This window comes from Rhinolophus hipposideros, assembly GCF_964194185.1.
Source record: "Rhinolophus hipposideros genome assembly, chromosome: 5".
NCBI lineage: Eukaryota > Metazoa > Chordata > Mammalia > Chiroptera > Rhinolophidae > Rhinolophus > Rhinolophus hipposideros.
The window spans coordinates 51,488,679-51,501,822 of NC_138051.1; the positions used below are offsets into that span (position 1 = coordinate 51,488,679).

The 13,144-nt window shown below is 32.8% G+C and overlaps 1 protein-coding gene across 1 annotated transcript in view; it reads right to left on the reverse strand.

The window, feature by feature from the left end:
• Positions 1-13,144, reverse strand: part of ADAM10 (ADAM metallopeptidase domain 10) — a 111,877-nt gene that overhangs the window by 17,094 nt on the left and 81,639 nt on the right. Inside the window, exons 9-12 of the mRNA XM_081049816.1 lie at positions 10,477-10,640; positions 5,113-5,296; positions 1,661-1,811; positions 651-834 (exon numbers count right to left, since the gene is read on the reverse strand). Of these exons, the coding sequence (XP_080905942.1) occupies positions 651-834; positions 1,661-1,811; positions 5,113-5,296; positions 10,477-10,640 (683 nt within the window). The remainder of the gene's footprint in view (positions 1-650; positions 835-1,660; positions 1,812-5,112; positions 5,297-10,476; positions 10,641-13,144) is intronic.

Here is a 13,144-nt window from a genome sequence, read left to right on the forward strand (position 1 = left end):
CAGTGCCAAAATAATTAAGTAGAAACACAAGTTGGAAATAAAAAGCATAGATTAGTATCAGAAATGGATCATATAAACACATTTGAAAAAGAATAAGTGCAAATAAGATAGCAAATATTTTAAAGAAATGGCAACTTTAAAAATCTTAAAGCAAAAACAGAATAAGAGTAGATGAGCATCAATTTTATGTTAGTTATCATGTCTCCTTTGTAAGAAGAGAAAAATGAATTTTTCCTCATGTACAAGAAAGTGATTATTTAGCCAAGAAAGCTTTAAAAGCTTCACATTCTTTTATTTAAGCTATTAACAAACTTCTTTTATTTACGCTTTAAAGATATTAATTTATAAAACTTAAAAGCAGTACAAAGTCACATGACTAGTTGAATAACTATTTTTCTCTAGGGAATATCACACACACACAGTAGAAAGATGAATGATAAGTCAGTAACTAATCATCTACTACTGACTATAGAACACACTCACGTCTTTGTGGGGAAATAGATAGGAATATTACATGGAAGTTCAATCTGCCAACCACACTGAACTAACCAAGATTATTTACTTTAACAATGCAGCTTTAAGAGTCAACAATTATTCTGAAAAAGTAGGTTTTATAAGACTAATTAAAAACATATAAATCAAATGCTTACCCCATTAATGCACACTTGTGTTTGCCTATTGCAGTCTGTAAAATTTGGTTTCGGGTCAGATGCTGGGCAAAGAGCTGTAATGCCATTACATATTCCTTCTTTTGCACAGTCTGAATCATCCCGGCACTTGTCAGTGTTTGACCTGAATGAACACTTTGCTGTACAACAGGGACCTTGACTTGGACTAGAGGAAACATTAAATGATTAAAGAAAATCACTAGGATATTTCCTATATACTCAGATATCGTCCTAATTTCCAAATCATCAATCTCATCTTTTAAATGGTAAATATGTTACTGGTATACAACTTCAAATAGTGGAATAAGAGGCTACTAAATTTCAACATTCTATGAAGCGTATAAAAGTGACTGTCTTTGTTTTACAAGCAAGGCATTCTTACTCTATTTGCCTTTAAAAGGCTATACTAGAAAATGGATTTAGTATTAGGCAACTTATCAGTGTTTTTCATAGTTACATCATACATTAGTCAATTTATCAATTTTTCTCACATTTATATGCTAAAATCAAACTATGACACACAGACCAGACATTTAAAAAGTATTGCAAACAATATTGTATTGCTTGTATCTATTACTACCAAAGTAACTTGACAAGTGAAATAATTACATGATACCAAGTTATTAAGAGTGTATGGAATGCTTATTACCTAAATATTCAAAATTAAGATTCTAAAAATATGGATAGTCACATTTTTAAAGTGAAGAACTAAATAATATTTCATTGAGCATCTTCTGCATGTCCTTTTATTAACACCCACTACACAAATTACAAGTAGTTCAATCTGCCAACAACAATGCACCAACCAATGCTATGGACTAGAAATTTAAAAAAATTGTTTTTTAAATGTTTCTGGAGAAAACTAAATGAAACAACAACAAATAAAGACAAAGTTTCAAACCACATGCATCTCTTAATCTGTTCTAAATTTATCGTAACTACCTTCGGGTGACTTTATAGGAACATTAAGATGACTGGTGTTAGCAAGGTACCTGCACTGTTTTCCAGGTTTCAGCTTGCATTTTTTCCCCTCTGGCTGGTTTGCATCGTAGCAGCACTCATCTTTACACTGGTCACTATAGCCGCAGTCACATTCTTCACCTTGCTCGACCATTCCATTTCCGCAAATAGGTTGGCCAGATTCTGAGAAAAATAAACAAGACAAAGTAAGCACTGTATGCACACATTAATTTGATTTAAAATTCACCAACTCTTTAGAGCCTCGTAACAAAGGGAGAAAGGAAAACTCTGATGAATAAGAATAGTAGAACAAATTAGGAATCTGGAAATCAGAAGACCTAATTCTAACACTCACTCAGTCACGAACTAGCAGTGTGGCCTGGCACTTCATTTCCCCTTTTTGGGGTCTCAGTTTCCTCATTTGTATAGTGAGAGGATCTGACCTGATTGTCCTTCTAAGGTCACTTCTAGAAGTGGTAACATTCTATTTAGGCCATGCTACACTGAGCTTCACCGAATGATGACTGCATTATTTATATTACATAAATACAAATTAAGTTAGTGCTTCATCAACCAGAAAAAAATTAAACCTTTTTTGTTAGACAGAAAATTTCAAACATACATAGAAGTAGTAAAAGAATAAGTACAATGAACTCCCAAGTACCAATTACTTAGCTTTAACAACTATCAACAATATATTGTAAACAACTCCACCTACCAGTCATCTGTTCTTGTAAATACTTCAGGATGAATCTAAGAGATAAGGAGTTTTTTCCTTTTTAAATCTAACCATAATACTATTACCATATCTAACAAAATTAACCATATGCTTAATAGTATCTAATAAATAGCCAATTCACGTTCAGTTTTATCACAACTGTTTTTTCATAATTGGTTTATTTGAACCAAGTTCCACAAAAGGTTCCCCCAACTCCTCTCCCCATGGTTGCTTCTGCTTGACATATGTCTTAAGTTCTTTTACTATATAACAGATATCCTCCTTTCTTTTTATTTTTATATATTTGTTCAAGAAATCAGGTCATTTTGTCCTTTGGAATTTCTCATATTCTATTTGGCTGATTGTATCCTAGTCTGGTAAGTATTTTTTTTTTTTTAATGTATGTTAGTTTTGCTCCTCAGCTAGTTTAAGCTCCTTAAGGGAGAACCATGTACTCTTTGTATCTTTTGTATTCCTAAACAGCCCATCAGTATTGGGTCAAATCTTGGTTCATTAAGGTTAGACTGGCTGGTCTAACCATAACGAATAATTTTAGAAAAAAATTTAGGCTCTCATTTAAAGTTATTTGATTTTGTCAATGGGGTTTAAAATTAGAAAAGGAATGCTACTCTGTAAGACCATAAAATCAGAGAACTTCAGCATTTGCAGGGAAATGATAAGAATCAAATGAATTTATTTTATAGAAAACTAATTTCCAGAGAGTCTGTGCCTTACTAGAAACCAGATGCCCCAGTATGAGCAAAACACAGACTAAATCCAGGTCTCTTAAGACCTAAAAATCTCATGTTGTTTTTTATCTATACCAAATCAATGTGGAAAACGACTGTAGTATAGACTTGAAATTAAGAAATAAGTAAGTAGAAGGGAACAAATCTCAAACACAGGAATTCAACACAAGGGGTATCTGAATAAAAATTATTCTAGAAAGACTAGCTTTATATTTAGAAAGTTCATTCCTTATCTTTAACCACATCAAATATTAAAGGAAATTTTAGAGGTAATTGAAGCTCCATCCTTCTCTTTCATTTTATACCATCTCTTTTGTTCTCTAAAACTAGATGCATGCACATAGTAAACAATAATAATTTTTCTAAAGTCTAGTAATAATCATTTTTTAATCCATGTGACATGTAATTAAGAAGGAAAAATGATAAAACCAGAAAACCTTTGATGCAATATTTATTACACATTAATTTATATCTCACATAGAAATAGTACTTTAAATCAGCTAATTGCTAACAGCTTAAACACACAGAAGAAGTGCGTTTAAATGCAAAAATTATAATGGGTACATATTTCGTTATAATTTAAGAACCAAATTTACTTCCCATGTTACCTACAAAGTAATATGCATTTTTCAAAGTCAACTTCAACCAGAAAGTTTATTGTGAAAACCTGGTTTACAAATAAACAGTCTATGTAGCATTTCCACCTCAAGAAGCTTTAGAAAAAATACCACTTTGTTATCATGTTTAAATCCATCTTTGAGTGTTCTTCATGTGCAAGGTGAGTAGCCTTGATTTTGCCCTTAAGTAACTTATAATCTTGAGAAATCGGACAAGAACCCCAAAAAATCATAATACAAGGTAGAATATTTGGAACATTAAATGTCACAAGAGAGGCATAACAGATGACTGGATAAACAAAATGTGTTATATCCATACAATGGAATATTATTCAGCCATAAAAAAGGTATGGCAATCTGACACGTGCTATAACTTGGATGAATATTGAAAATATTACAGTAAGTGAAATAAGCCAGAATCACACAAGGACAAATATATGATCCCATTTATATGAGGTACCTAAAATTGGCAAATTTGTAGAAACAGAAAATAGATTAGAGGATACCAGGAAATGGGGATAGAGGGGAAAAGGAGTTACTGTTTAACGGTTAGAGAGTTTCTAATTGGAGTGATGAAAAAAGTTTAGAAATGGATAGTCGTTAGTTATACAACGTTGTCAATGTACTTAATGCCACTGAATTGTATACTTCAAGTTAGTTTAAATACTAACTTATGTTATATATATTACCACAATAAGAAAAAAAAAACAGAATTTCATAGCAGTTTTATTCATATTGGTCCAAACCTAAAAAGCTCAGGTGTTCATCAGTAGGAGAGTGGATGAGCAGGCAAACTGTGACATATTCATATAGGGCAATATTACTCAGCATGAAAATGGAACAAAATATTAATGAAAAATCTCAAAATATGTTAAGTGAAAGCAGCCCTCCATAAAAGGCTGTATGATTCCATTTATATGAAGTAAAATGAGCAAAATTTAGTTATGGTGAAATAAATCAGAATAATGGTTGTCTCTGTGGGTGCACTGGGAGCAGAGAGTGATTGGTAAGGGAAACGAAAGAACTTTCTGGTGTGATAGAAATGTTCTATATCTTGATAGGTGATACTGGTAAGCTATTTGTAAACGCTCATCAAATGGTGGACTTAAGATTTGTTCATGTCACTTATGTAAAAAATAAAAGAATCGCAAACAATATTGAACTCTAATTAGTGATATGTAGGCTGAAATGTTTAGGGGTGAAGTATAGTGATGCAATCCACTTTAAATTGCAACCAAAAATATGGACTGAGGGATGGATAGATTGATAAATATGTGACAAAGCAAATACAGCAAAGTGTTAACAATCATAAAACATAGGCAGTGAATACATAAATGTTCACTATGTAATTCTTTCAACTCTGAAAATACTCATAATAAAATGTTGGAAAATATACATACCAACAAAACAGTTGTTTCTCTTCTTCTCAAGAACTTGGCTTATGTTTCTAATACTACAGAGTGAGAATTTATTGTTGTTAAGTTTGTCCCCAGATGTGGCTCTTGCATACATGATGTAATTGCCATTTTCTTTTTGTCCTAAATTCTTAGATTCTCCTGGAGTGCACTCTGTTCCAGAATCATGCTGTCAAACAGAATATAGAGTTACATAAACAGGAAGCAAAATAAGGTTTTCAGGTCATCTGATTAAATGTCATTTTCTCATCAGAGGAACAATGGAAGCTTGCAGACTCTCCTTTAGAAAAGACCTTACAATTGTTTGAGACTGTGAAAAAGAAAACAATTTGCTCTTTTAAGGGCCATTTTCCCTTAGAAGGGAAAATCAGTGAAGGTCTAACCACAACTTATAGCTTTGTACTTAGGGAGTAGAATGGAGAACAAAGTATCATCAGAGTCTCTTAAAAATAAGTTCACCTACGTTTAAAACTAGTAACAGGAATATAAACTACTTAAAAACTACTAAATATTCTTTAAAATACATATTAAATTACATGTTATAGCTAGTGTAGACAGAGGTGGGGAAAGACGGGAAACAAAAAAGAAAGAATAGGCATTTAAGAGAGTTGACTTATTAATTATTACATAAGAAAGATAAGTAAATGCTGGAAAGAGATAGAAACACAATGATCTATTTTTATATAAAATTAAGAAAAGCCAAGAGATAAAACCAAAACATTGCTTTGCAGAATGAAACAGGAGACATACATGCACCGGCACAGAAATAGCTAATGGTATTGGTAAGTATTATTGAAGTATCAGATACATACAGAAAAAGTACCAAACCATAGCTCCATGAATTTTGTCAAAGTAAACATACTTACATGACCAACACTGAGATCAGGAAAGAGAACACTACCAGCTTATAACAGGTCCCCCTCCTCATTCAGTGCATTTAAAAACAAAACAAATCTCAAAAAGTTCCTCAACTGTCAGAAAGGGTAAAGACCAATGGGTCCTAGAGTAATAGTTCTGTTTTAATTAAATTGTTTTGAATACCATACAACCCAACACTCCAGAAAGAAAAGGAATGCCCAAAGGCATTGTTTCTTCTCAGGGCCCATGTGAGCCCACTTTCATTTTCTACTCCCTAATCTGAAGCAACTATTAAAAATATGGCCTCTACTGTCACCTTTATATTTCCTGATAACTCCTGCCTTTCTCCTGAACCTAGGATGAGCATTTAACAACGCTTCACTATTCACCAATATCATCTTGCTTTATGTTTTCATTCTACAGAATTCAATTTGGTTTCTGACGATGTATTACACTAATGGATTATTCTCAGCATTAGAATTTTAGAAAGAAAAAAATCCCAATACTGTATAGCTCTTGATGTTATCACAGAATATTTTACCATCTTTCAATTCAATAAATACCGGGGGTGCCAAAAAAATGTATACAAGTGGACACTGGTCAACGTTGCTCAAGCAGTAGTTCGCCGTAATCAGAAGTGTCTGGACACTGATGGTAACCACTTTGAGCACCTCTTGTAACTGCAGAAGTCAAACGTGACTTGTATTCATCTTTTGTTATCAGTATATATTGAGTATTATAATTTTAATAGTTTTTTCCTTTCTTAAAATGTGTATACATTTTTTTTAGTGCCCTCTGTGTATGAGTGAGTGTCCAATATTATACAAGGAGGAACTGAAATATACTATGAACATATAAATAAGAGTTCAGTAAGCACTGTCTTTAGGCCTCCAAGGACTTACTATTTAAAAGGGAGAGCAAATTTTGATATCCCTGCCTAGTCTGACTCTCTGCCCCATAAGTCCATTACAGATACCACTAATCGATTATTATTTTACTAGCCTAGAGGATATTGTAATGGCTCATCATTAATAGCCATGAAAGAAAAAAAGAATTATAAACAACTATGCCAGCTATATATCATCCTCAGAAAAGGGATTAAACAAGCACATAAATAAACAAAATACAAAACAGAATATAAAGGCCATTTTGACTGTACCCCTAAAAAGTGCTATGAGAGTTCAAATAAAGAGAATGGTTTTACAAAGCAACTATAATCTTAGTTTTATAAGAAAAGAGAAAAGCTTTTTTCTGACTATAAAAACAATATATATTCTTCCAGAAAATTTAGAAAATAAAAAACAGGTAACGTAAAATTCACATTCCAACCACACTAACAACTATTAAAATTTTGGTGTATTTCCTATGTGATTTGAATCTACTCATATCATATTTTTTTATATAATATTTTAATACAAAATTTGTACTATGCCTTGTATACAGTTTTTTTGTTTGTTTTGTTTTAATTTTATTGGGGAATATTGGGGAACAGTGTGTTTCTCCAGGGCCCATCAGCTCCAAGTCGTTGTCCTTCAATCTAGTTGTGGAGGGCGCAGCTCAGCTCCAAGTCCAGTCACCATTTTCAATCTTTTGCAGGGGGCACAGCCCACCATCCCATGTGGGAATTGAACTGGCAACCTTGTTGAGAGCTCACGCTCTTCGCACTCTAACCAACTGAGCCATCCGGCCGCCCCTTGTATACAGTTTTATAAATGACTTCTTTCAGTTTAACACTGTAGGTTGAGCACTGGAAAACTCAATTTTTAAATGAGTGCAGAGCATTCCATGATACTTTCGTAGTGTGGGGGGCCATTTAGGCTGTTTAAAATTGTTTGCTATTATAAATAAAATGGCAACAGATACCTTTTTAATTTTTATTGTTGAAATGTACACAAATCTGACAGATTCTGCATTTATTTCTTTTTGTTGGATTTTCAGTGGTAGAATTACTGAGTTAAAAGGTCAAATATTTTAAGGGTCTTGATACACACTGTCAAACTGCCTGACAAAAGGGCCATATTAATTTACATTATATAACAGCATGGATCAAGATTTCAATAGGCAGAAGAAAAGTTGGGTATTTTTTGGAAAGTTTTAAAGGACTGTAAATCACTTAACTTGACAGGAGTGGGGAGACAACACTGGAAACATACCTGGACCCAAATTATGGAAAACCTTAAGTGCTAAGATAGGAAACTGTACTAGTAGTATCAACATGTACTAAGAAGTAAGCTGTAAACAGAAGTTGACAAGATCAGAATGATCAAAACTATACCTAGACAAAGATTAATCTGGTAAGAACGGGTACATATTAGAATTTTCATATTGAGAGAGAAATCTGTCTAATTTATGATTAAAACGTCCCACAGCAAAGTTTATAAAGTGGTTAACAATAGGTATGCAATAAATATTTAGGATAAATATGTAAGTATAATGGACAGTATGAACCACTCAGCGAAAGTACGGTAACACAGATCAAGTATACAGATGTGTAACAGGAGAGATAAAGACAGATTTCAGATAAACGTACCAAGGAAGACAGGCTCAGGAATTTGTGGTTCTGGATGATCTTACTATTAAATTACTTAATAAATACTTACTAAGTAGCTACTAGGCATATGAAGGTAGCATGAACAACATGCACAAAAGAATGGGGTGTGATGAAGCATGGTAGATTCATTAAAAGTAGCCTGGTATGATAGGTAAAGATAGCAAGGGAGGCAAAGAACATGAGCCAATTTGTCCATTAGACAATAAGTAACCTCACATTATTGTACTAAAAACACCTCTCTGGCAACTGGGTAGGGAACAGATTAGACAGGAAGAGAAAAAAGAACAGACTAGATTCCCTGCTCCAAGTATGGTCTACAGACCAGCAGCAACAGCAGCACCTGGGAGATTCTGAGAAATGCAGAAACTCATGCCCCACCAAAGACTCCCCGACCGGAATCTGTATTTTAAGATTCTTGGTAATTTATCCATACATTAAGATTTGAGAGGCCCTAGACTATAGGACAGAATAGTTAGAAGAGTACTGCAATTCTCCTGGTAAGGGCTGGAATCAAGAGAACAGGGAGTGGAGAGAGGACATTTAAGTGCCCTTGAAAATGTAAATTAACCATGAACAACAGTTCTCTGCTCATCTCTAAAATTTCAATTGCTCTTTTAAGAACAGATCGCAAAAGCAGTCAAGAGGTAGAGAGACTGAATATATTTTAAATACTTTCTTTAAGAGCGTTGATAATAATCTATCAATTTCTGATTGGGATTTAGAAGAGGAAAGACTTGCAACTCAGTGAAGTAGCAGTTATATTTTACAAACTAGGAGAAAATTAGAAAAGCACATTTGAGGATTTTAATCTACAAGTATGTATTTTTGTAAATTCACAAAAATTTCCATTTTTACATGTGATAAGGTGCAAGTAAAATGAATTTACATGTATTTTTCAAATGAAAATTCCCCAAACTTGTTATTTTGATAAGCCCTGACAAAATCACAAAGATAGACTATCTTTCAGTGTTTTGCATTTCCGTGTGTATTAATCTTCGGGTCACTTGAAAATCAATATAATGGACTGGGTATTACATTACACCAAAAAATTGTTCATTTAATCACATATCATAACCACATTGTGATTGTGTAAGAAAATGTCTATTTTTTTTTAGAGATGTATACTAAAACATGTAAGAATAAATGAATTTGCTTCTAATGCCTTACAAAGAAAAAGGAAGAAATACAGACAGGAGTTGTCGAAAAACCTTGACAATTGTTGAATCTGAACCAGAGGTTGGCAAACTGCAGCCCACAACCAGTTTTAATGTGACATAAGGTAAGAATGGTTTTTCCACGTTTAAAGGCTTGGAAAACAACAAAGAAAAATATGCAACAGAGACCAAATGTTATCCCCAAAGCCTAGAATATTTACTAACAGGCCCTTTACAGAAGTATACAGACCCCTGTTCTGGATGACAGGCATATGAGAGTTTGTTATACTATTTTTCTCTACTTTTGTGTATGTTAAAATTTTTCCATACTGAAAGATTTTAAAATATCAATCTTATTCCATAGCAGACAAAGACAACTCTAGTAAACTCCAATAATGCTTTAATGGAAACCAAACAAAGAAAACACCACTCCACAATCTGCTAACATTCAAAATTAATAGCCATGTACTTTTAGACAATGAAAAGTGAATCTCATTCAACAAATATTTGAATAAATCATGCACCAGGCACTGTTCTAGGTCTAGGAGACATAGAAGTGAATGAAAGACAAAATTCCTTGCCTTAAGAGAATTCTGGCATTGCTATGCTGACATATTTTAATCACAAATATTATATTTTCCTCCCTTTCAATATGGTCAAGTGCATGACTATGTTCTGACATATAAGAACTAAATATTTGTTTTCACTGTAAACAAACAAAAAACCGCTTAACATGAAAGGTAGGTTAACAACTTTTTTTTAGTCTAATAATTAGGCAATACTTACTGGAGATCCAAAGTTATGTCCAACTTCATGAGCAAAAGTAATGTGAGAGACTTTGGGGGGCACATGAGACCCATAGTTCTGCACAGTAATAATTCCAGTATTTAAGGACTTCTTTTTACCATCTGAATAGAGTTTACTTTTTTCACATATTCCTCCAGAGCTTCCTAATTCAGAACAAAAGATGGCTAAATTAGTATCTATTTTCCCCCAAAAATACTTTTTAATATGCGCTATATTAAATTAAAACATTTAATATTTTGAGTTCAAAATATAATTGGTGCCCAATGTATCAAATACCCAAAAGTGTCTATGGTCCGAGATTAGAAAGCAATTTAAAATAAAAGTTTTAATAATATTCAAAAGTTTCCATGGTCCAAAATTAGGAAGTCATTTCAAATAAAAGTTTTAATGGCACAGATTAAGAAACTCCCAGGATGGAGTACAAAAGCCCTTTTAAAATGTTCTTCTTCATAATCAAATTGTCCCCCAATTTTTTGTTCCCATTAATTTAGCAAAACAAATATTTAAGTTTCTATTAAATTTGAATGCAACAGTTATTTACACTGAGTCAAAGCCTAAACTTTTCATCTTTTAAAAGGAAAACATATTAAGTTAAGTGAAAGTTGAGTAAAATATTCTCAAGTAGATTCTGAGAGAATCACTTCTACAGATAACGGACACATAGGAGAATGTGATTCACTATCCTGAGAGGCATACAAAAATATACAACATCTTTTTTAAAAAGAAAAGAAATAGTGGTTGCCGGCGGTAGGGAGTGGGCAAAACAGAGAGAGGTTGGTGAAAGGGTACAAATTTTCAGTTTCAAGATTAATAAGGTCTGAGGATCTAATGTACAACATGACGACTATAGTTGATAACACTGTATTGTATAAATGAAATTTGCTAAGGGAACAAACTTAAACATTCTCACACACACACACACACACACACACACACACTCACAAAAGGTAAATATGTGAGGTGAGGTGTTAATGCGATGAGGGGAATCCTTTCACAATGTATACAGATACCAAACCATCATGATGTACACTTTAAATATCTTTTTATTTGTCAATTACACCTCAATAAAGCTGAAAAAAAGAATTATGTCAAATTGGTAAAAAATAGGAGGAGGCAAGAAAGAGGTTGTGAAGGAAGGGAGAGAAGGCAAATGTGGCAAAATGTTAACTGAATAATAATCTATCGGAAGTTCTCTACTCTTGCAACTTTTTGGCAGGTTTGAAATTTTTTTCAAAATAAATTCAAAAAATTGAATTATGATCTTCCAATGAGTCTTGAGCATACTTTCAAATTTTAAAAGAAAACCCGTATTTTTCCTTAGATTGTACATATTAAATCATTTTGTGGTTCACCTGTGAATAGTTCCTGAACTTTAGAGCTTAATACCAACATGAAAGTGCTTTTATATCTAAAGGCAGTTAACATAAGAAATAAAAAGAAAAGAAACATGAAAATCAAAAACTGGCTGGCCAATCCATCCCTTTACGTACACTGTACTGAGAAAACCACAGTTCTTTTAATAACTATATTACAGACTTTTAGTGAGAAGTTCTTAATTTACATTCACATTTTAAAGGTATCTCTATTTGGTTTTTTATTAAAATACAATTAAATGGATTAGGATATTCTGATAAGTGATCAAAGTATTTCAAATTATCTTTCTACATGCATGCAAAGTTACAACCAAGTTATTAAATCATTTTAAAAAATCCAATATTTATAATCCCTGATAAAGTATATATTAGAAGGCAATTCAAAACAGATCTGCAAGAATGGCATGACACTACAATTGCTGCCTATTTCTTTTAATGTTAGAAAGTATACGAGAACCTAACACAAATTTGAATTACTGTTCCGATTTTAAGAAAATGAAATGATAACGTGCTCCCCAGAAAAGCAAACCAAAGGACTGATCCATATGCAGATTTTAACTAGCAAAGAATTGAGAACCTTTATGATATTCAAAACTCACCACCTCTTCTACACAAAAAACTGAGTAAAATAAGAAACCGCCAATGATTTATGAATTTTTAATAAATTTTCTTATGCTACTTTTGGAGATGAGTCCTATGGAATATATCACTAATTTCTAGAAACTAGAAAAAATATGAATAAGCACTCTGTGTGTAATAATAGTCTACATATTATGGTTTTAAACAAATAGTAAATATCCTGCCTTAGTGAAGATTTGTCATATGAAAATTGGTCAATGTACTGTATTTCCCCGAAAATAAGACCTAACCAGAAAATAAGCCTAGCACGATTTTTCAGGATGCTCGTAATATAAGCCCTGCCCCCAAAATAAGCCCCAGTTAAGATCGTCAGCCAGACACATTTAGTACGCCCACTGCAACATACGATGGATGTATTGAATTACAAAATATTAATATACAAATATAAATAAATATTATTGACATCAATACTTAAAATAAATGATAATATAAATTATAATGAAGTATTTGTAAATATCCAAGCGGGCGCCTCTGGACAAGAGGTAAACAGATGAACACGAGACTTATTGCTGAATGACCAATTGGAGTACAGACACAACGCACAAATAACATGCGCACTTGAAAATGAATGGACATGCTTGTATCTAATATGAATCTTCATAATTTAATACGTCGTGTGCTGTAACGGACGTACT